The sequence below is a fragment of the Etheostoma cragini genome, chromosome 16, assembly GCF_013103735.1.
Source record: "Etheostoma cragini isolate CJK2018 chromosome 16, CSU_Ecrag_1.0, whole genome shotgun sequence".
In the NCBI taxonomy this organism is placed as follows: domain Eukaryota; kingdom Metazoa; phylum Chordata; class Actinopteri; order Perciformes; family Percidae; genus Etheostoma; species Etheostoma cragini.
Genome location: NC_048422.1, coordinates 4125323 through 4147993, shown reverse-complemented (window position 1 = coordinate 4147993; position 22671 = coordinate 4125323). Strand labels below are relative to the sequence as shown.

Genomic DNA, 22671 nt, shown 5'->3' with positions numbered 1-22671 from the left:
GTTTTGTAGCCCGAACAGAGCAGCTTATGTTGGTTATATAAGAGAGAGCATCAAGGTGACTCTGCAGTCCGCTGAGTTAACTTGCCTCAGCAGACTGCAGAGTCACCCTCTCTGCTCAGCTGCTAAGACCGCTGTGCGTCTGGTCTCGGTATTGTCTGCAAACTTACTGACTTTACTGACGATAGAGCTTTCTAAACTGTCTGTGGAATTCATCAACGGAGAGGAACGAAAGCAGAGTGGCAGTAAATGACAGCAAAACACAGCAAAGACTCTCACATTGAGCTGCAATGTGACATAAAGCTGGTGTGTTACATCCCAGTAAGTGCCACGGTTAATCCCAGCAGTGGTCAAACTGCAATGATACATAAGAACATCTGTATTGTCTGCTGTTTGGAAACCAAAAATGAAGTGTATGACGGGTGATCTTCTTGGATTACAGCTGTGGGGAAATAGGGCCCTTGTTTTTTCCCCTTAAGCAGTCTGGTGGGTTGTCTGACACAACAAGGACGCACATGTTTTGGCTCAGATATTTAAACTGCATTTGTGTGATCATTAAACCACGTAAGCAGAGTTCATATTTTCAACCAAGTCAGGAAGTGGAAGTGTGTGCCAAAGCCCCACAAGCTGGTCTGCGGTTAGTCTGTGTCTCTAAGCTCTTCCCATAAACTGAACACTACAAGAGAAGTGTGTGAAAAAAATCTATTACCTTTTGACCTTAGTGACTGAGCTACAAATATAGTATACTGCTCTAATCACCATCTGGCATACACATGTTACAGATGCAGCTACCAGTGAATCCTCACTTGTGGAGCTCTCTCTGAAGGTCCTGCATGTAGTGATGACACTGGGCGTAGTAAGTGGCCTGAGCCTCTGCAAAATCCTGCAAACAACGCAGGTGGTTGAGCTGAGGGAGAAAGGAAAAGATTCTCATCAGTATGAGTGGAATCCCCAGCAGAAATCAAGGACACATACATATATGAACAATTATTTTCATTATTGATTAATCAATTAATTGTTGCATAAAATGTCAGAAAAGAAAAGTCCAAAGTGATTTCTTTAAATGTCTTTTGTCGGACCAAAACCCTAATATACATTCAGTTTTATACAATATAAAACGGAAAAGAGCAGGTAATCTCCATTTTTGCATTAAAAAAATTACTTTAACTACACTTTCTTTGTAAAAACGTGATTTCATGGTGAGGGAGTACAAACATTTTTTTATAGTTAATTGAGTGTGCAACTGAGTGTGCAACAAAGTTAAATAGCCTATTATAATTAATTTGGCTTGTTAATAGACAGGCACCTTGTAGCCCATATCGTTAGGTTGCATTCATTATGGTTGTACTATTCCCGCGGCCCCACAGCCAATCTGGTCCAGCACTGCCAGCCCCCCCACTCTGACATCTCCCCATTTGTGGGTGAATAGGTCCTAAGCATGTGTGTGTGTATTTCAGGCCTGTGTGTAGGGATTACTTACAAACAGAGTGTAAATTGTAATTTCCCCACAAGAACTCAGTAAACAGTATAAATAAAAAATAAATTAAATTGGCGGTCATCAGACCATTATAACTGTTTCATAAACATTTTCCTTGACCACAAGTAAAGTAAAACTATTTGGACTTGTCATAAAGTCTGATTTTATTGTCAAGTGCTTTATAACAGTGTTATAAATAATAACATCTAACTCAAGTATAGTGGAACCATTTGGACTTTTCATTAACATAAGATCAGTTTGATGACAGTGAATGCAGCACCGAGGTGATTTGACTATAGCTGTATTATCTGTCAGAGAACTGGCCTCTGTCGTAAATCTCACAGGCTGTTTTGTTTGCCATAAAGTTTAATAATTAGGCCTGCTAGGTCAGATTTTTGAGAGGTTATATTGCCTAGGTTAATGTCAAGTTATCATAACAAAGACATTGAGAGGTTATATTGTCTTGCTTAACACAGATATTGTCATCTTTTATTAATGTCAAGTTGTCATAACACAAACATCTCAAACAATGCTAACTTAGAGTTAAAGTTGTCAATTTAGTGAATGGCACATTCATAACAGTCATAAAGACACTGACAGTTTCATGTCAGTCTTTAAAGTAAGTGTTACCATAACATTTTGGGTGTTTAGTGGGATGTATATAACTTTTGATCTCAGATCCCTCCAAATATTGTGTGTGTAAGTGTTGCTCGTTACTATATATTTTATAACCAACTATATGATTATATTTTATGTAAATGTTTTAGTTGCATTCAGATCCAACATGGTCTAAATGCTGGTTCAAAGCCTTCTTTCGGGAATTACAGAATCCTTTTATTTTTTATTGAATCCTCTTATTTATTTATATTGGTCAGCCTAAAAGTTAAATTAAATATTACATTTTAAATATCTGGTGTAACAATAGTGGAACTGGCCTATAATGTACATTAGTTTTTTGTGTGTGAAATTGAGATTCATGTCTTTGTGAAGTATGTGGCTCTAGAGCCCTGGTGACATAATGACTAAGATGTTTAGTTCAGGAACTACTGTTGCTGTCAAGCTAAACGCTAACAGTCTTAGAGCCAAAGAGCTGCTGGTGATAGTGTGTTACAACAGCTCTCTAAACATCTTTCTATTTTCCTTGTACTGTTCTGCATGCTCCACCTGGCAGTTTGTTCTAAGGACAGTACACCATTTCATACGATAAAGAGTTGCTGAAGAGGGGGGGAAACAAGCTCTTGACACTAAAGAGCCTGTTAACAGGCAGTTAAGTCAGACTGTATGTCACATCTGATGATGTGGTGCTATTCACTAATGGGACAATACGTTCACACAGTTAATTCAAAAGATGTACTTGTCCCAGCAACTCCTGTTACATAACTGCCTGCAAATGGTTCTTCTGTTGTGTAGCTAATACTGCGACTGAGGAGTGTAAAGCTACCATTGATCTTGTCTCTCTGTTCCCCCAAAGATCAGCACCGTCAAAATGATTTGCAGTAATATTTACAAATGTGTTTGTCAAAGTTTGTCAAAGTTACCAGGCAATGTAATCCACAGATAGCAGAAAAAGCTCATTCAACAGTTTGGGAGCATGAAAGTGTAATTCACAATGATCTGTGCAATAGTGTTGGACAAACAATGAGTCATATTGCTCATTTCCTCTACGTCGCTACTCTAGACAGGATGGTCTGGCGACTCTGACAAACAGTTTTCCATCAAGACTGGCTCACAAAAGGAGTCCCATGCCAAGACATGCACTCACATGTGTGCTGCTGATGCCTTCCAGCAGCAGTCTGGTGACCTCAGCTTGTCGGTCAAACTCTGTCTGAGCGACTCGAAGCTCATGCTCCGCCTGCGAGAAGAAATGACAGGACAAGTAGGAGGAATTAAAAGAGAAGTACAAACACATGTAATGCTTTATGTAAAGTATTTAGACACAGACTGGCACCCAAGCTGTCCACGAGTGAAGGCACTTACTTTGTCCACTTCCTCACTCAGCAGCTGAGAAAAGCAGCATGAAACATAAACATGATCAGTCATGAACCATTCCCAGACTCAAACATCAAATTATGTAGACAATATAAAGATCTATAAACTACTGTATGTCTGCGCTTTAATCTAGCCTATCTGAAACTATGAGGTTAGCTGGCAAGGTAAAGGGATGCTGAATATTTGGTTTCATTATTTTCAATATATATTCAGGATTTTCTTTTTTTATCCACATAACTGGCTTAAATTACTTGGTTGCTGTTACTTTGATCTTTTCTACCCTAAATCCAACCAGCTTAGTGACCAACTTTCTTTTAACCACTCATCTCTGGCCAGTTTTCAGTCAAAAACAGAATTTATGTAATCCAATTTCTGTAGTGAGATGCAGGTGTCATCTGTATCAGACTTCTACTTGTCCTGGCCATGTTATACAGCCCACAGTATGCCTACATTAAAATTAGTAAAGTATTTAAGTTGGACTTCACATAAATTAACCTGTATACCAGCTCTGCTTTTATTTGTTTTACTAATATATTTTGTAATGCGACTTATTGGATTTTGAACATTTACATTTACAGTTACATTTTCAACCAATATAAGTCACTGAAATATACAAGAGGAGACAAAAGCAGCTCTGCTCACATTACACTCTAACACAAATACACAACATCTCTGTCAGCGGACAAGGGTTTTAACGAAGGGCAAGGGTTTATGACAGCTGTCCTTGCAGGTGCAATCGGGGGTCACAAAATGAGTCCGTTGACTTATTTGTGCCCTGCAAACTCCTCTTAGCATCAGGTATGCAGTGCAGCATGAGCAGTGGATTCATTTTACAATGCACCGGGCGATGGAAATGGAAGTTACAATCTAACAAGTGATTGTTATACCTGCAGTTGATTTTTTTTAAGTCTATTACAAAATAACTAAAGATTAACCAAATACAATACTGAAAAGCAGCGTTTGACTGCCAAAACATAGAAAGCTGAGGGAGCCATCTATTCAAACTAGTCTCACAACATACTAGCCTATGAACTCGGAAATGTTGGTGACCCCAAGGATAGGTGTTGTAAATGTACAGTATGGATCCCCAGCATTTAGAAATTGCTGGATGATCATCTGTATATATGGGACAATTTGCCAAACTAAAACTAGCATAATGAGCTATAATTAGCAAAATCGCCTAAGTAGTGAATGTTTCAGCAACTTTTTGGACAACTTGGAATACTTTGGGGTGGTTTTTGGGGATATTGAGGATGCTTTTGCAGAGGGAATTTAGAAAACACTGAATAGAGTGGATTCAGAATTCTTTAAATCCAAACAAAACCCGACGCTAACCTTGCAAATGGTATCCTCATTATAAACCAGACCCAGCCGTCTGGTTGTCTTGCTCCGTTTGCTGCTGTGTGTGGGAGGCTCAAGCCTCTTTTTTGACTAATGTTTTCCAGTTGTTATGTATTGTGCAACTAATGCACATTCTGCTCTGGTAATGTCTTGTTATTTTAATTTTCTTTAAAATACTTGTCTTTGTTCTAATACCCAACTTTGAGTCACTTGTCTGTGAATTAAAATGTACATGCAGTGCATGGCTTGGATAATTATGTTCATAAATATCCTGTCTAGAATTTATGACGTAAGCATGGACGCTTGGCCAATAGTAGTCTGTCAATGATACTGAAGGGCGTGTCTTGCCTAGATGTGGCGTCGGCTCCATAAAAAAACATCAGGGAATGCATTGAATGCTTAAGCCTTGTGTTGTCTTCCTGTCGACTTGTTGTCCTCCAGGGTCCAAAATTGACACTTTTCTGTCTCTTTATTTCCCCACTGACACCAACTTATTAGTTTGACATTTTTTGTTCTGGAACTAACTAACTAAAAATGTATATGAAATGGTTGAACTAAAAAGTTGAAATTGTGAATTATAGTTAAGATCAGAGGAAGGTATGCAGAAGTTTAGTCAGGGTGCTATGTTTTTTTTCAAATTTTAAATAAAGCACCCCAAAATCAAAGTAGTGAACTGATCCTTTATTTAACTTGAGCAGAACATTGTATTGAACCATCAATGTTATTTTTGGGAAATTTGGTTGAAAGAATCTTTGGAGATGTTATTATTGTGGCTTTTACCATCAAGATTGTGTGTGATTACAGATGCCAAATAAATACAAAATCAGACTTGAACTTGAGAATAGCGCAAATACTTTAGTGATGCGTATGTTTCTGGCTTCCCCCGGCCTGAACTCAACATGACCTTTCCTCTACATTCTGCAGCCTGATGAATAGTTGTTGCATTGCTCCCCCCTGTGTTAAGCATGCGTTATTGAGAGAAAGCATGTTTCCCATTTTATACAATTGGGTGCAAGAATATTAGTGTATACGTTTGTTACATATAGGTCTAAAGCTCTCGGAATTAAGCAGGAAAGTGGAATGACATCAAGATATAACATACCAAAGTGTAAAACTGCTGTGTGTAAACCAACCCGTTCTCACTCCAAACTTGTATAATAAGGACACTTGGGCAGTGGCTGCCAGTGTCAGATTCAATGCAAAATCCCCCTTCAGCGTGAAACGCACCGGGCAGAGCAGCAGCTACACGGTGCGTGAAGATGACGTAGTATTAAGACCGACAGAAGTAGTGAGTAGTATGAAATCCCGAAATTCCGCGTAGGGAGGTTGGTTGGGGTAGTTGATGGGTCAAACAACACATGAATTTCACCTCGGGGACCGGGACTCTTGTCTCTCTTGTCACGTTTCCTGAATCCAACCGTTGCTTTCTTCTTCTCCTAAACCCAACTGTCCTGTTCTTCTATTCCTAAACCCAACTGTCCAGTTCTTCTTCTCCTGAATCTAACTGTCCCGTTCTTCTTCTCCTAAACCCAACTGTCTCGTTCTTCTTTTCCTAAACCCAACTGTCCCGTTCTTCTTTTCCTAAACCCAACTGTCCCGTTCTTCTTTTCCTGAGCCCGACTGTCCGGTTCTTCTATTCCTCAACCCAACTGTCCCGTTCTTCTTTTCCTAAACCCAACTGTCCTGTTCTTCTTTTCCTGAATCCAACTGTCCCGTTCTTCTGTTCCTAAACCCAACTTTCTCATTCTTCTTTTCCTAAACCCAACAGTCCCGTACTTCTTTTCCTAAACCCAACTGTCTCGTTCTGCTATTCCTAAACCCAACTGACCCTTTCTTCTTTTCCTAAACCCAACTGTCCCGTTCTTCTTTTCCTAAACCCAACAGTCCTGTACTTCTTTTCCTAAACCCAACAGTCCCGTACTTCTTTTCCTAAACCCAGCTGACCCTTTCTTCTTTTCCTAAACCCAACTGTCTCGTTCTGCTATTCCTAAACCCAGCTGACCCTTTCTTCTTTTCCTGAACCCAACTGTCCCGTTCTTCTTTTCCTAAACCCAACTGTCCCGTTCTTGTCCTGCGTGTCCCACCCACCATCTTTTTCTTAACTGCGGCATAAGTGACGCCAATAGGCCCGACCCAGAGTTTTAGATAAAAGCGTGTTTACATGTGACGCTGAAGTAGAATTTTACGCTATGGGAGTGAGAATGTGTTGGTTGAACAGGTTTATGTAACATAGATGCGTGTTATACTCCAAGGATGGACAAAATTTAAAAGGTTAGAAATTGATTTTTTAAACTGCCTCAATATAATAGGTTTAAAACAGCTAATGATGCCATTGATATCCTCAACGTCCTTGTTCCAGTGCATTACTTGGAAACTTAAATTTGACTTGTCATTGTCTGGCCACATTAATATTAAATTCGTCCCTAAAGTTCCTCAATTATTCCCAACCTTAAAGAAAAATCACAAATTGGCAAAGTGACCATGAACCACTATCAGGTAGGACAAGGGATGGATAACAAAGTCTTTACCACAAAACAGACACACTAGATCACTGGAGACTGCATGACCACTGACTACCACCATAAATAAACAGCACAAATTGACAGGGTAGGAATCCTTCTTCCAGGTTGCTAACAGATGTTTATGAGTACAACCTTTATCTGCTCTGATCCACTGGGATTCGTCTCCACATCCCAGCTCTCCCAGCCACTCTGCAGCTGGTTCAGTTGCAGAGCCAAAACAAAGAAACACCAACTGAAAGTCAACAAGCCTCAAACAGTTTCATTAAAAAAAAAAAGATCTGACACAATAGGAGGGCTAGTGTCAATCAAAAAAAAAAAAAAACACAAAACTGCACCTGTGGGGTTTTCACCAAAACATGCCACTTGAGCTCATTTTAAATCATTTGAATAATTTCTTAAAGTTAAAGTACAATATTGAGGTACTTTCAGTTTCTGCTACTTTTTACTTCTACTCTATTTATTTTACAACTATATTAAGTCACCAGTTACTTTAAACACAATGATTTTACATATAAAAATATGATCAATTTATAATACACGACAGATTACCAGCTACATTCAAATTCTACTTAAACATTAATGCATTAGTTATAGGGGCAATTTTTCTGGTGTATAAAAAGTACTTTCCCTTTTTTACTTTAAGTACATTATCAACTTGTGCAGCTGGACTCAAGTACATCTTGGACTTTTTGTATTTCGTTGTGAGAAAAAGAAGAGCATGTATTCATTCTGTGTTATTATTGTAAACTCAATCCAACAGTTTATGAGTTTTGCAGTAGATAAAACAACGTAAGGAAAATACACGTGGGCAATACACGCTCTACAGCAGGGGTTCTTAAACTTTTATCAATTAATGAACCCCCTTTGAAATATTTTTCTGCCAAGTACTCCCTGAAAAGGGCAAAACATTTTGGTAGAAAAAAAGCCAATATTAAGAGGTATGCTGCGCCTGTTTACGCAAAATAACAACCTTTTTCAACAACCAATTTCAAATGATTAGAATCCATCAATAAATTAATTTGTTATTATAATATAATTATTTTAGGAATTGTGCATTAAAAAATCTCATGTGGGCACCCAGATAGCTCAGTTGGTAGAGCGGGTGCCCATATATAGAGGTTTACTCCTCAACGCAGCCGGCCAGGGTTCGAATCCAGCATGCGGCCCTTTGCTGCATGTCACACCCCCTTTCTCTCCCCTTTCATAACTTCAACTGTCCTGTCCATTAAAGGCCTAAAATGCCCCCAAAAAAAACCTTTAAATAAATAAATAATCTCATGTACCCCCCTAGGGGTACTAGTATGATTGTATATGATTGTATTTTTGGTATAGACTGAAAAATTACTTTCAGTCAATCAAAATCAAATCAAAATTACAACTATGAGGAATGAAACACACACTGTACATTGTTACAATCTTTAAATTCTGTCCTCAGCTAGCACTATGGTAGCCTGGCTCCGCCTTCTTACAAACTCAATTTTTATTTTCCTTCAGTACTCCATCTGGGTTTGTGGTATATCCACAAGTTTTCTCTGGCCAAAGAGTTGGCGGTCAAATCAGCAAACAGAGGAAGTGGCTGAGAACGATGACATTGAAGTTCGTTAACCTTTGGTGAGTTAAACGTCAACAGAGCACCCGCCTTCAAGGAAATTAACACTTGCCAATGGGGAGTGGCCAGACTCTTTGGAATGATGAAATGTACCAGAGTCTGGTAGGGCCGGGCTAATGGACCAGAATCTGGTAGGACCGCGCTAATGGACCAGAGTCTTGTAGGACCGGGCTAATGGACCAGAGTCTGGTAGGAATGGGCTAATGTGCCAGAGGACCAGAGTCTAGTAGGACCAGGCTAATGGAGCAGAGTCTGGTAGGACCAGGCTAATGGACCAGAGCCTGGTAGGACCGGGCTAATGGACCAGAGTTCTGGTAGGACTGGGCTAATGTACCAGAGGACCAGAGTCTAGTAGGACCAGGCTAATGGAGCAGAGTCTGGTAGGACCAGGCTAATGGACCAGAGTCTGGTAGGACTAGGCTAACTCTATGGTTGGCTGAAATAGAAAATCTGCATTATTATTTTGAAGCGTGCGTGGGAAAAAAACTGCTGCTTAGCAGCAGTCCAGCTGAACCAGTTCTCATTTTGACACAATCATGTCCAACTTAGTGCACAACTGTTATAAACCCTAGACAATTACAGTTTAGCTAAAGAAGTCAAACCACAGCTAAGAAGGCCAGATTAGTGACAAAGCAACAGCCCTGGCATGTCTTCTGCTGTGTTGCTATGCTTTGATGATGAAATGTTGCAGCCAACATCACTGTCTTTATTTTTACACGTTCTATAGCTAGAGACTGGTATCATACCAACCACGACACGCCAGCTTGTAGGGATAGGGGATTAAATAAAGGATAAACTGGCATGGCTATATTCAAAATGGCCACTTGACGGCTCACCTTAAGATATCTGGATGTAAATGGGTTCTATGAATTCCATGGGTAACTACAAGTCTCTCCTTTACAGAAATGCCCGCTTTATGCCAATCCCATGCAGTTAGGGGCAAAAACCATGCAGTTTTGAATGCAGAATAATTGTGTTATTTTCACCCATTATTATTCTGGATAATATTTCTGCATGCTAGGGTCCCTAGACAGTCTTGAAATAGCATACATTGGCTATGACTGGATATGTGAGACTCTTGTGAATTCAATGAGCCCACTTGTATTCATATGTGATGATAAAAGCCATAAAAGCAATTTCATTGTGAGACCATTTTCTGAAACTTGTCCCTATTGTATAAAATGACCTATTGTGACCTCCAGGAAGTGCCTGCCATCCAATTTCTGCAATTCTTAAGGAAATCTCCAGATGGGGTCTTTGCTTTTCTTGGGGAAGCCTAATGTTTCTTTTGCCCCTTCACTTGCATAAAATGGAAGTGAAAGCGAAAGAAACATAGGCTTCCCGTAGAAAAGCCAATTCATGTGGAATTCCCTTTTGGTGAACTTTGACCATTGATGGCCGCATCAATATTGCCACAGCAGGCGATGTATCTTTGACCATATTTTGTCAATTCAAGTAGTCAAAAATGGTTAAATGTTGCATCCAATCTGCGCAACAAGTGTTATCAACCTAGACATTTCTGCAACAACTTATGAGACACAATGGCACATGGGAATGGTCATAACATACCTCCATCCACCACAATGGCAAAAAAAGTTAATTTAGAACCCTGGCTGTCATCCCATGTTGCCATAGGTAGACAACACTACGGTGCCACTGGTGTATTGCTGTAAAGTGATTCCAGGTGTACTTTACATTTAACAATATATTCTAAAAATTAATCTCCATACCTTTAAATTCTTAAATTTTGCTATCTAACTTTTGCTGAACAATGATAAAAAGCATAATAGTAGCATAAGTAGAGGAAGTCATAAAGTCTCTGAACTAGCTAATATTAGCCACCATAAGTATACTCAAATGAGCAACATTAAATTTCTTGGTCATGGAACTAGATTTCTTACTCATTTCATTTCACTTTTTCAAAAAGCTACACTTCAAAATGTTTGGTCGATTGGAGTGTGTGCTGAGGTTGCATGGCTCATAAAAGACAGTAGACACTAAGTGTTTCAGCGTTTTGTGTCTAAAGAACTCAACAGTGACCACCCACTTTTTGAACGGCTCCGGTTCCTAAAGTGATTTTCCCCATTTAATATCTCCATTGACAATTTAAAAAAGGTTTATAAGAATGTGTTTTATGACTGAAACCGAGCCAACCCAATGAACTGTGACAAGAAAACATGTGGAGAATCGATCATAGAGTTAAACGGTAGCAGCTGGCAGTAGCCCTTCGCGGGTGCAGTGAACAGCTTTCTTTACCAATCAGAGACTTCCCTGTTATGCTTATTAGTGTAGTACTTCTCCATGACATTGCGAAAAAAACTTGTTTTTCTTTAAACAAGAGTTATATATCATACAGTCTTCTGGCTTCTACAGGAGCAGAAACCTTTGTTTCACAATCTTGTACCTCACGGTCAGTCTGCCTCTGATGGTTTAGACATTATGGCTAATTTTAAAAGTGCTTATGAATAAATTACTGCAATTTTCACTTCAAGAAGCACACTGTTGAGCTCTATTAGCATGTAAACCTAGCTCCTGCTCAGTCCTAGACCCTGGATGTGCCCTCCATGTATGCCACTTGTTTCCCTTGGGACTCTTACCGCTGATGCACTGGCAGAAAGAACGTAATTTCGGGGCCTTGTCTCTTGAAAATCAGGTGCAGCCTAAAAACAAGGAAGGGGCGGGGATGAGGACACATGTTGGAACAATCATGCAGTTACAATCGTCAAGCAGAAAAACAAAAAAAGTTTCCAGCATAAAGCATAGCAGCACAAAGAAAACAGATCAGAAGCAACACATTATTCAAACAAAGTTCAAAGCAGAAGACAGCTGTCGATAGTTGTTGGTGGTGGTGTAGGATATCAAAGTGGTTAAAATGATTTATTTAGAAATAATTAAGCGATTGCTGCTAAAGCAATAAATAGTTGGAGTCAAATTACTAAGCTTTTTTCTTTTTTAAAAGAAGCTACAGTCCCCAGAGTTACCGTTAAGCTTTTATTGGCCTGTTTATAGTTTTACAGGTTTTGCTTTTATATTAAAGAATTATTTAATTTTGTTTTTTTTTACCTAAACGTTCGATCAATTTGAGTCACTTCTAACTGTCCAGAGGTTACCACCCTGCCGTGAGAAGGGCGACCCCTGCTCTTTCAGAACGTCCCACCCCCGTTTTGAGCAGAGGCCAGATTCTATTGTTTCTTCAGGTATATCTAGGGTTTAACTAGAACTTGATGTCATATCGATATGGTGATATGAGACTAAATATCGTCTTAGATTTTGGATATCGTAATATGGCATGAGTGGTGTGTTTTCCTAGTTTTAAAGGCATTACAGTAAACTGAACTGTTGTGTTATTTGCCTTTACCCACTTAGTCATTATATCCACATTACTAATGATCATTTATCCAAAATGTCATTGTGTTTATATTTAGTGAAAGCACCAATAGTGCAACAATACAATAACATTGTGGTATTTTATCAAGGTATTTGGTCCAAAAAATTGTGCTATTTGATTTTCTCCAATTTCGCCCAGCCCTAGTTTTAACTCAGTTGTTCTGGTATCATCAAGCTGGCTCCCTTCTAGTCTATAACTACAACGTTCCACTTCCGGGAGCAGTTGCTCCCGTAAATTCCGCTAGATGTTATTCTTTTCACACGGATTGTCTAACCTCCGGTGGATTTCTGAGGACTCTGGTTACCTGGTCCTCAGATCTCTGCAGGGTAAATCCAGACAGCTAGCTAGACTATCTAGCTTCAGTTGATCAACTAAAACTACTTTTGAGCGTACAAAGCTGTGTGGGCTAGCCGGACCCTCCTCCGCAGCGCTGTGGAGGAAGTTCTGGCAAAGTGTAGCTAGCTCACTTCTAACCTGGAAAGATCATCATTGTAACCTATGTTACACAGCTAACCTGCTCCAGAGTTGTACTGTACTTTATGTGGCAAGATTCAAGTTTGCATTATTTGTCAGTATATTCCTTTATAAAAAGGTCATTTTAACATGCAATATACATCTGGGACAAAATCACATTAAGCTTCAAACGGGAAATACCAATAACAGCTAGTATCAGGTAAATACTACCTAAATATGTTTGTTTAACTGGTGGTGTTTTGCCATGAATACGCTGAGGTTTCTTCTTCTATGGATAATATAATGCACACTGATTTTTGACTGTGCATGTCAAAAATGCTGACAATATTCTGCCTTAGCCTTACTTTGATATCAGGAAACTATTCCTGATATTTGCACAACTTCTGATTCTTATTTTATTGTATAAACTTTTGTCGCTGAATATTATTTTTTGTGTTGTACTGTTATTTTCAGTTACCCAATTTCTCTGACAATATAACGTTAGACTAGGTACTCTCCTCTAGGGCCGGATGATTTGCCTTAGTATACATGGCTGCAGATTTAGTTTGTCTTGCAATTTACACAAACAGGTGTGGAAACCCCAGAGTTAACAGAGCCAGGTGATAACCAGCTTCATGATACCGGTTTTCAAAATCGCCAATGTTTGGTTGAGTGAAGCCATGGTAACCCAAAGAGAGCCCTAAGACTAAGTTGATTGCTACTCCGTCATCTCCCTGTTGATCGCTTCAGACAAGCATCTCGTAGTCAGCATTAAGAAGCTTAACTTATTGAGGTTGAGATACATGCAACAGGCACTGCAGGAAGAATCATTGACGATATGATGATATGGTAGCCAGCAGAACATCTGAGAAGCTTTTTTAATCAATTGTAAGCAGCAGCTTGGTCAGTGCAGCCATGCCATCAGAAGAAGCAACCAGGGAACAAAAAGACTGCAGGAGTTATTCTCAAGAAAGCAAACCCTATGACCTGACGTGAAAATGCATAGCCCTGATTCCTAGTTGTGTGCTTTTTTTTTTTTTGCTATTTTGAGATTTTTCAGTCTTATACGGCACAGATGTAATAGAGAACAGCTGGCACAAGATACAAAACACCAACAGTGTTGAGTATTTAGCTAAAAACATACATGTACGAGCGTCTCTCACTGCAATCTATTGTCAGCTTTAAAGCTGGATCCATCAATTTTGTCATAGATAGATATTTTTAGAACCTCTTTTTCTGTTTCTGTTTAACCAGAAACAGCTCTAAGGTTGCTTGCGTTAAACCTACCAGACTCCATTTAAATAAAAACAATACTTTGAGCGTGTATAGACAAAAATATTGGCACATGTAAATCGGTAAACTATGTGTTTATTTCAACCACAACTAGAGTTGTGAGGGGTGGAAAAGTGGAAAAAGGACCCAAAACAGCTTTTCCTTATTTTATTTTCTTTCTGTCGACATTGAATCAAATGCATTTTACGATGCTAAAATTACTGTTGATTCACATGGAGTCTAGTAGGTTTAGCAAACAGAAAGATCGACCTCCTTAGAAATCCTTTCAATAATGTTGTCAGACACTTACAATATTAATCTGAGCCTGTCAAGCACTTTTGCGAAGGTAAATACAAGGTGGACCACTGCCCCATTAACTTACATTGTAGCTTGTTTGGCCGCTGCCGACTGCAGCGATCTCGCTAAACTGATACCGTATCAATGTTAAAGACTGTTGTTCTCATCAGTCACTTAGACACAAAAACATTGGGAAGTAGTGTCCAGGTTAAAAAAAACAATAGCTACCCTTTAAGTTGGAATGACTTGTAAGAAAACAATTACTCATGTCACCTCCAGCAGATGGATTTGTCTTGCGATTAAAATACAAAAAAAGCTAAGAGGTTAAATAGTTCCAAAGAGCTGCAGAGTTGGGCAATAACTCTCTGGTCTTGGGATATTTTGAGCTACCCCTTTTACATTACATGAGTCAAATAATCATTAATGCTGGTTTTATAGTGGAAACCCAGATGCTGAAAAAAAGGTGGACTAACTCACTAAAGTTTTGCTAAAGTTTTGAGCTTCACCTTTAGGAGGTTATAGGTTTACCCAACCTGTTCACACTCCCAATTCGTAAAATACGGACACGTGGCCAGAGTCTCACAGCGTCAGATAACGCAATAAGCACCCTTCAGCGTGTGTATGGAACAGAACGGGCAGAACTGCAGCTCCGCGCGTGAAGATGAAGTAGTATTAAAAGCGACACCGGCAGCGAGAAGTATGAAAGCCCAAAATTTCCAAAACAAGGCTGGCTGGGGTGGTGGAAGGGTCAAACAACACACGACTTTCTTCCTGTAGCCTGGGGTTTGTGTGCTGCTTGTCACTAAAACATTTTCTTACCCCACCCACCATTTTTTCCTTAACTTAACTGCACCAAAAGTGCCGACAATAGTCCGGACACAGCGCGTTTAGATTGGACCTTAAAGGAGACGTTCAGCGTCAATAACAACGCCCAAGGTACCTGACCAAGAGTCTGTATTTTACACGGTGGTAGTGTGTTGGTTTACCAGTAAAAGTGGATGTTATAGTGCCACCGGGGATTGGAGGGGGAAGAAGAGGAAGAAGAAGAAGAGCACCAACAAAAACAACAGTAACAATATGAAATTTCATCTCACCGCTGCTTTGGCTTCTGCCTGCTTGGCTTTTTTCAGGCGTGCTTTGCAGATGTCAAGATCCAGCCGTCGATTCTCCAGAAGTCGCCTCTCTTTCTGTAGAGGACAGAAGGGATCCAATCAGAAAGCGGGGATCTGCTGCAGGGAACTGCAGCAAACATTGCAACACTGGACGTCTACCAAAAGTCAGAATTAGAAAACACTTCATTGGCATATTAAAACATAAAAAGTTCATAAAAATTGCAATACAAAAACACATGTCCTAATTAGGGGTGGGAAAAATAATAGATTCTTAGATGCATTGATTCTCTCTAGAACGATTTGATGCTCCACGTTAATAATCATAATAATAATTTAAAAAGCTTTGTTGATTGTTTCCAGACGAGTGCAAATCAGAAAACAGAGAGACTGAAAGAGGATGGGATAATGGACAACAATTTTAAGTTTAGGCAAGAGTGGAGAAAAAAAAACACACAAAAGTGGCCAAAAAAAATTGTGTACGGTCTTTACACATGATCTAATAAGAAATACATCAAATAATAAAGCAAAACTAACTACATGGAATTACTACACAATAAAACCCTCTGTAGACAAAACATTTCGTTACAACTTGTGTGTGACAAATACTGTATATGTCAAAATCTAACAAACTCCGATTTATATGTATATATTTGTTTAAATCACATAAGGAAATCTAGATAAAACAATTGTTGCATTGGGATGAATCGGTAATCAGTTTAGAATCGAATCGATACTGAAAGTAATCAAGTAGGGAAGTTTCATGTTGATGTCTGTGTTTCAAATGTTTTACCCTTTTCACCTGTAATGTCTCAGATAACTCCTATATCTGAAGATTTCTACATGAGTTTGTTCATTTCATTCAAAACCTGATTTATGTAACATTTTATACCGAAAAATGTTGCAAACTCTGACTCTACTATGTCAGCAAAATGAGAGAATCAAGATTTATTACCATAACAACAGAGTGTAAATTATTATTTCTCCTTGCGGGACTAATAAAAGATACATTATTATTATTTATTACTTATTATTAACTATCCAACAGCATTGCTTTATCTCTGGCCGGCTGCTATTGCGCCCATCTGCACCAGCATGTACCCTAGAGGACTTAAAGTGATGGTTCAGAGTAATTTCACCCTAGGGTCCTTTGCACCACGACGACAAGCCAAACTCCCCTTTTTTCACCTGGATCAAACATTGGGTGAGTTAGAGTTATGAGCTGGTTAGTTTAGTGTAGGCGCTAATGGAACCCAGTGGCGGACTTACCATTAGGCAAAGGTTGGCAATTGCCTTAGGCCCCAAGCTACCAAGGGCCCCGTAAAACGCCTCATAAACTTATGGTTACGATTTGTTGTCTTACTTTTCACCAATTAATTATATCTCTAAACATTGTTACGCTAAAGTGCTATCCAATTGTTTGATTCATGATGAAACATTTCCCCCCAGTCCCCACTACATTGGACTATTCCATTATCCTACTGCGTATCTGCGTGTGGGTTTGTAAACAAACAGCTCAGCATGCGCTGAGCTGGAGGCTACAGACGGTTGAAAAAGGAAGCGAAGTTACCGAAGTGGTTCTGAAAAAAGGAAGAAGCGGGAAAAAGCAGAAAGTTTTTAGCGAAACTTGCAAAGGTATCAACGTTTTTCACGACGGCTACTGATAATACTAACATTAACGTTACTAAAGAGCAGCAAGAAGCCGGTGCTTGCGCTAGCAATGCTAGCACTGATGAAGAGGAGCTAACCACCGGCAGTGTCAGCCCAGGTTGCTCTAGCAATGCGGGGGCTACATACAAGACAACCTTACAGGATCCTTCGAATGGAGAGGATAACGGAACTTCTGCTTTCCCTGTCCATGATTATAGCTATGGCAATGACGAAGATGGTGACACACAAAATGCTCAGCAACTAGACCCCGTGAGTAGCAGTCACACTAATCAATGTGTTATAATTGAAGATGATCCAGCACTCTGACCAAAACAGCTGTCAGACAGAGAGCGCCGCTCAATAGTGCAGAGGGGACCAAAACAAGTCTGGGACACAGTTTTTTCAAGAACTCTAAAAGGGGCACAGATTTACAAGCAGTAACTTTTATATGCACAAGAATGGAGAAAAGATAAGCAGGTCTTGGCTCGTATACAGTGAAAAAAAGAGGACTGAAAAGGGGTTGAACAAGGGATTTATGGCTCCATGCCTGTGTTTGCATTAGGCCTCAAAATGACTAAATCCGCCCCTGATGGAACCAAGGGTGTATCTGGTAAATTACCTCACTAATAATGTCCAAAATGATACCAAACTTCTACAGTAGTACAAATATGTTATGTACTCATAAAACCATGGATTGGGAAGTTGGTAAGTACACCAGGAGTTTATTTAAATAACACTCCCTGCTGCTAGCGCTACCGGCAGTAAGATGAATGCTTAGGGACGTCTACAAATTACATAAAACCGAAAACATGTTTATTAATTAAAACATTTTTTTTTTTTTAAAGTAAGTGCTGTAGTACAACTAGCAAGAGACAAGTCATAACTGAGGTAAGTTTAGAGACACGCAAGTCACATTCTGCCAATGACAACCTTTAATTTAGTCAAATCAGGAACAGGGCTACACAAGCAGTAAAGGAGGCCAGAGCTGGCTACTGTAAAAAGCAGTTCTCACTAAAGCCTTTTGGAACACGGTAAAAATAACTTGAAAACAAACAGCTGTTCATAGCACTGTCTCTAAGAGTTTAATCCATAGGTACCAATAATGATAATGTTACAAATAAATACTCCATGGCTGAAGCATTCAATCACCACTTTATAGCCCTTGCTTTGTTCCGGAGTCTTTAAACTCTATTGATACAGCCCCTGCAGCCCCTAGTACCTGTAGCCCTTTCATACCTTCTTACAGGTTTTCCATCCGGTTTTAACGGGGGAGGTCCTGAAGGAATTGACCGCTCTGGATCCCAATAAAACAGCTGGGTCGGAGGATATTGCCTTTTTTTTTAAAATTAAAATTGCAGCCCCTGTCATTGCGGCTCCCCTAACAGCCCTCATTAATCTCTCCCTCCATACCGCTGAAATTCCACCTGCTTTGAAAGAAGCGGTGGTGCTTCCTCTGTTTAAGGGCGGTGATCATGCTGAACATCCCAATTTCATTGTTATTTTCAAATTCCATTGTACAGCGCATTAGTAAAATACGCCTAGGCTCGTGCACAGCATGCCCACACTATGCTTGTTACACACACACACACACACACACACGCACACACACGCACACACAAGCAGCAGGACAGAAATACACAAAAGATACAAATTATTAAAAAAAATCTGCCATCATAACAGCAATGCACCCAGGTACAAACGAGCATGGCTTTTAAAGGGAATGGGAGAGGACACTCTGATTGGTTTATACCATGTTGCGCCCAAAACACACCTGTGACTAATTAAGACACTAAGTACAACCCTTTTGAGCCATGCACCTGCCGCACGTACCTTTTTTCCGCCGTTAAACTAGCATGCCCTAAACGCGCTTTACGCCATGCGCTTAGATCAATAAAAAAGGACCTAATGTCTTAAAGCACCAAGGACTTACAGGGAAGAAGTGAGTAAGAAAGTAAATCAGTGGGTATATCTTACAGATATAGTCCTCCAGTCTCCTTCCAGGAAGTTGCGGAGAGGGGTGAGAAAGGTGGCAGCTGAGGTTTGGAGAAGCTCGCGCTCAGCTCCTCCCAGTCTCTTCTGGTACTCTCCCACTGTGATCAGGGTACTGCCTACAAGTACACACATGCACACACATATTACAAATCATGTCAAATCGGATTGAAAGAGATGGCTATTTTATAACAGCTGAAACTTTAGATAACAAAGGAGGCAGGGGGGAAAACTGACAGAATGGGCTGTGATTGAGGAGGAGGCAGGGCCACTGCCGGTGCTTATGCCACCTGTAAACCAATGCTTAAAAGGGATTTAAAGACAGCTCTGTGTCATGGCAACGGAAGGAAATCAAATAGGTATTTAGTCAAAAATATTGTGGTATTTGATAATGGCAATATAGTTGACTATTGGTGTTTTCACAAAATATCAGAATCAGAATAAGCTTTATTTGCCAGGTATAATGACACGTATGAGGAATTTTACTTTGGATATTGCAATTAATGATATATTGATCCCATTGCTATGGGATTAAACCCTGTGGCGTTGTGAGTGAATTGAAACTATTTCTCACGACTATATAATGATATAACTGCATACACAAACACCAGCTATAAAAATGATGTCTTGTTTGTTGGTGTGCTGGCCCTGGGCCTGTCCCACATGTGTACTGGGTTTGTCTTGTTAACTTGCCGGTGTAGCGGAGACGATAATGAGATGACTGTGATCACCTGGCCGGTCCCTCCCAGGCTATTTAACCCCCGCCTGCCCCGGAGACCAGGCGGCCGCATTCTCCCGACGGCGCACCAAAGATGTTTACTCTCCGTTTGAATTTTTCCCTTTGTTAACTACTGACAACTTGCACCTCACATTCTCCATGAAATCAATCCACCTTCAGTGATCACTGATACTGACATCCACACCTCATCATGCTCTTGTTTGCATCATTATTTATGAATGTCACTTTATAAATGTTACGTTGCTGTGCATCTCAGTCTTTTGTTGTGTTTGTTGTAACAAGTTGGGGGCTTGTTTACTGTGAGTAGAAAACCAGGACCTTGTTTGAGGTTTTCTTTAATTAATCCTAGTTAGTTGCGGTAGAGGCAATTTGGTTTATTTAAATGTTAAGTTTGATGTACAAATCATGGAAACACAAATGCTCATTTGCATCCTAAACCCCCAAAATATAAATTGACTCAAATTATTTTATATGTTAATTATAATATACTAAATATAGTTTTTGTCCGGAGGTACATGTTCATCCAAAGAAAATAATTAACCTTCCTGTTGTTCTCGGGGTCAAATTTGACCTATTTTCTAAAAGTTTCTAAATCAGAATTTTGGGTTTCCTTCAACCAAATTGTAAAAAATAACGTGTGTGGATTCCATACAAGGCTCCTCACAAGTCAAATAACTGATCAGTTCACTATTTTTATTGAATTTGTGTGTTTTAATGTGATAGCATTTTAAGAAAAGAAAAAAAGATTAAAGGACACTGAAAAAAGTGACAACAAATGTTGGGGAAAGCTTCAAAAACTTGGTCAAAACAACAAAAATGTCCCAAAAAAAAAGAAAATCGACAAAGCGCTTTGGGAAAAGTGGAAAAGTTAATTAACTTTAGCATGAGATTGTAAACTTTTCCAGCCACTGTACATGGTATCTAACAGAGCAGTGTAAATATTATAGAAAGCCTTCCTCAACATGCACATGTATTTTAAGTTCCAGTAAAGAGGGGTGGAGGCGGGGTCACATCTGAGCATTTAAAAATTGGAAGTAACGCATTAGTTACTTTCTAAAGTAAGAAGTTAAGGCGCTATTGGAACTGAAGGAATTATTCTTCTTCTGGCCAATGAATTGCCTTTTTAAGGGGCTTAATGTATTCAAAAACTCACCAAATTTGAACAAATTTGAAACATTTGAATCGTTTAAGGTACAGTCTTGTGGGAGGTGCTATTGAACTCAGCAGAGTTCCATCTTCATTGGGGATGGTTTGACCCGCCCCCTATGATTCGGCCACGCCCCCTTTCACAGATAATGAACTGTACGACATAGAGTCTTGTGTGAGGTGTCACTGAACTCAGCAGGGAGTTCACTTTTCATTGGTGACGATTTGCAAGTGTCTGAGAGCTGCACAAACGCATGGTCGCCAGTAGCAGCGTCCGCCAGTAACCCCGACGCGCGCGCATTAGCAAGGGTCCATCTAACCCTGCTTGCAGCTTTAATTGTTATTACTATTATTACTATTTGTATTACTGTTATTATTGTTATCTTTATATTGTCTTCTATACTTTATTCTTGCTAAAACTGATGCTGGAAATTTCAATTTCCTTGCGGGAGTCATCCCAAACCAACAGGTTCGACGTGTGATTCATATGTGATGCCACAATATCAGTTACAGTAACAGCACCACTGACCATATGGCGTTCCCGGACCAAATTCATTGGCAGCTTCCAGCATGTACTGGCCCAGCAGCTCGGGGTTAGTCGTCTTAGAGGGAAGCTTCTTATCCAGCTTGTCATAGATGAACTCCTCTATTCGAGCACCTGGATTGCAGGTCACAAAGACATCATCAAAAAGCTGTACACACAATGTGACAGAAAAAGTTCATACCGTTGCACTGAATCTTATTAGGAAATAAATAATCCTACAAAGTTTCCACAAACGTTTTTCTCCCTGAGACTTTTTAGCAACTACAAAACCAGCTACTAACATTTTATTTTCAACAATATAAAATTGCAAAAAAAGTCTACAGCCACTGCATATATAGGAATATTTTTAATACAGCATGTGAGTCCTTACAGTACAGGGTATTTTTTTCCATGCCTCTTTGTTATTTTTTACCCAGCCTTTATAAGCAAACCACTTTTAATGTTGGCGCTGCTGGCAGTTATTTGAGCCTCTAACCTTTATTATAGAACACCAGCTTTTATTTCAGAAGGTAACTATGGAGGCAGCGTTAGCTGCATACAATCAAACAAGTGCACAAAGGTGTCTTCCTGCTTGGAAAGGCAGTAGTAATTCAACACCTGTTCATATCTACACATAGTCAGTCCATTTACTATACAGCAGACTTTCCCTCCTTCAATACTTAGTCTGTATAAACCCTTGTTTTAACATGTGACACAGTGCAACATATGTAGTTCAAACTGTAAATTAAAGCATGGATCCATACTGTCGGTCTAAATGCTACAATGTATATCATCTGTATTCATAATTGTTGATGAGGTTCAAGTTTAACCAGTTCACACAGAACTCTCGTTACAGAACTTTTGTTACACAGCACCCGGGGAACTGACTTACCAGTGTGGTCAACTGGAGCATGGAGGGTAAGAAAGCACACAGATCATGAGTTAGACATTACTACCAACATCCATTTGACTCTTCTATCCATTCTACATATATTATAGATGAAAAGGTAACTTGGGAGGGTCATGTGACGCATTCTGAATGAGAGGATTGCTTTCGTTGACCTCCCGTTTCTCCGGCCCATTATGTTCATTTCTATTAGGCCTAACCTCAATTACTTTGGTGAAGCTTCTCGGGAAGCATGTATGGTACTAAAGAAAACACTATTTCTC

At 39.6% G+C, this 22671-nt stretch overlaps 1 protein-coding gene and 2 long non-coding RNA genes across 9 annotated transcripts in view; 1 reads left to right on the top strand and 2 right to left on the bottom strand.

Annotated features, from left to right (window-relative positions):
- sh3glb2b (SH3-domain GRB2-like endophilin B2b) overlaps positions 1-22671 on the bottom strand; it is a 34871-nt gene that overhangs the window by 5907 nt on the left and 6293 nt on the right. The window contains exons 3-11 of one of the 7 annotated variants that reach the window (XM_034895725.1): positions 22394-22405; positions 21508-21636; positions 19079-19212; positions 15440-15532; positions 11533-11595; positions 7459-7521; positions 3452-3475; positions 3237-3326; positions 804-904 (exon numbers count right to left, since the gene is read on the bottom strand). In XM_034895725.1, the coding sequence (XP_034751616.1) occupies positions 804-904; positions 3237-3326; positions 3452-3475; positions 7459-7521; positions 11533-11595; positions 15440-15532; positions 19079-19212; positions 21508-21636; positions 22394-22405 (709 nt within the window). The remainder of the gene's footprint in view (positions 1-803; positions 905-3236; positions 3327-3451; positions 3476-7458; positions 7522-11532; positions 11596-15439; positions 15533-19078; positions 19213-21507; positions 21637-22393; positions 22406-22671) is intronic. The other 6 variants (XM_034895726.1, XM_034895729.1, XM_034895727.1 and 3 more) reach the window with 6 other exon arrangements.
- On the top strand, positions 2025-6174 carry LOC117958947. The gene is made up of 3 exons (XR_004659827.1): positions 2025-2034; positions 2725-2729; positions 6091-6174. It is a non-coding gene; the product is annotated as an uncharacterized LOC117958947 (long non-coding RNA).
- LOC117958945 lies at positions 6321-6887 on the bottom strand. Its single transcript, XR_004659825.1, has 3 exons — positions 6749-6887; positions 6633-6690; positions 6321-6487 (listed from the first exon to the last, which is right to left on the bottom strand). It is a non-coding gene; the product is annotated as an uncharacterized LOC117958945 (long non-coding RNA).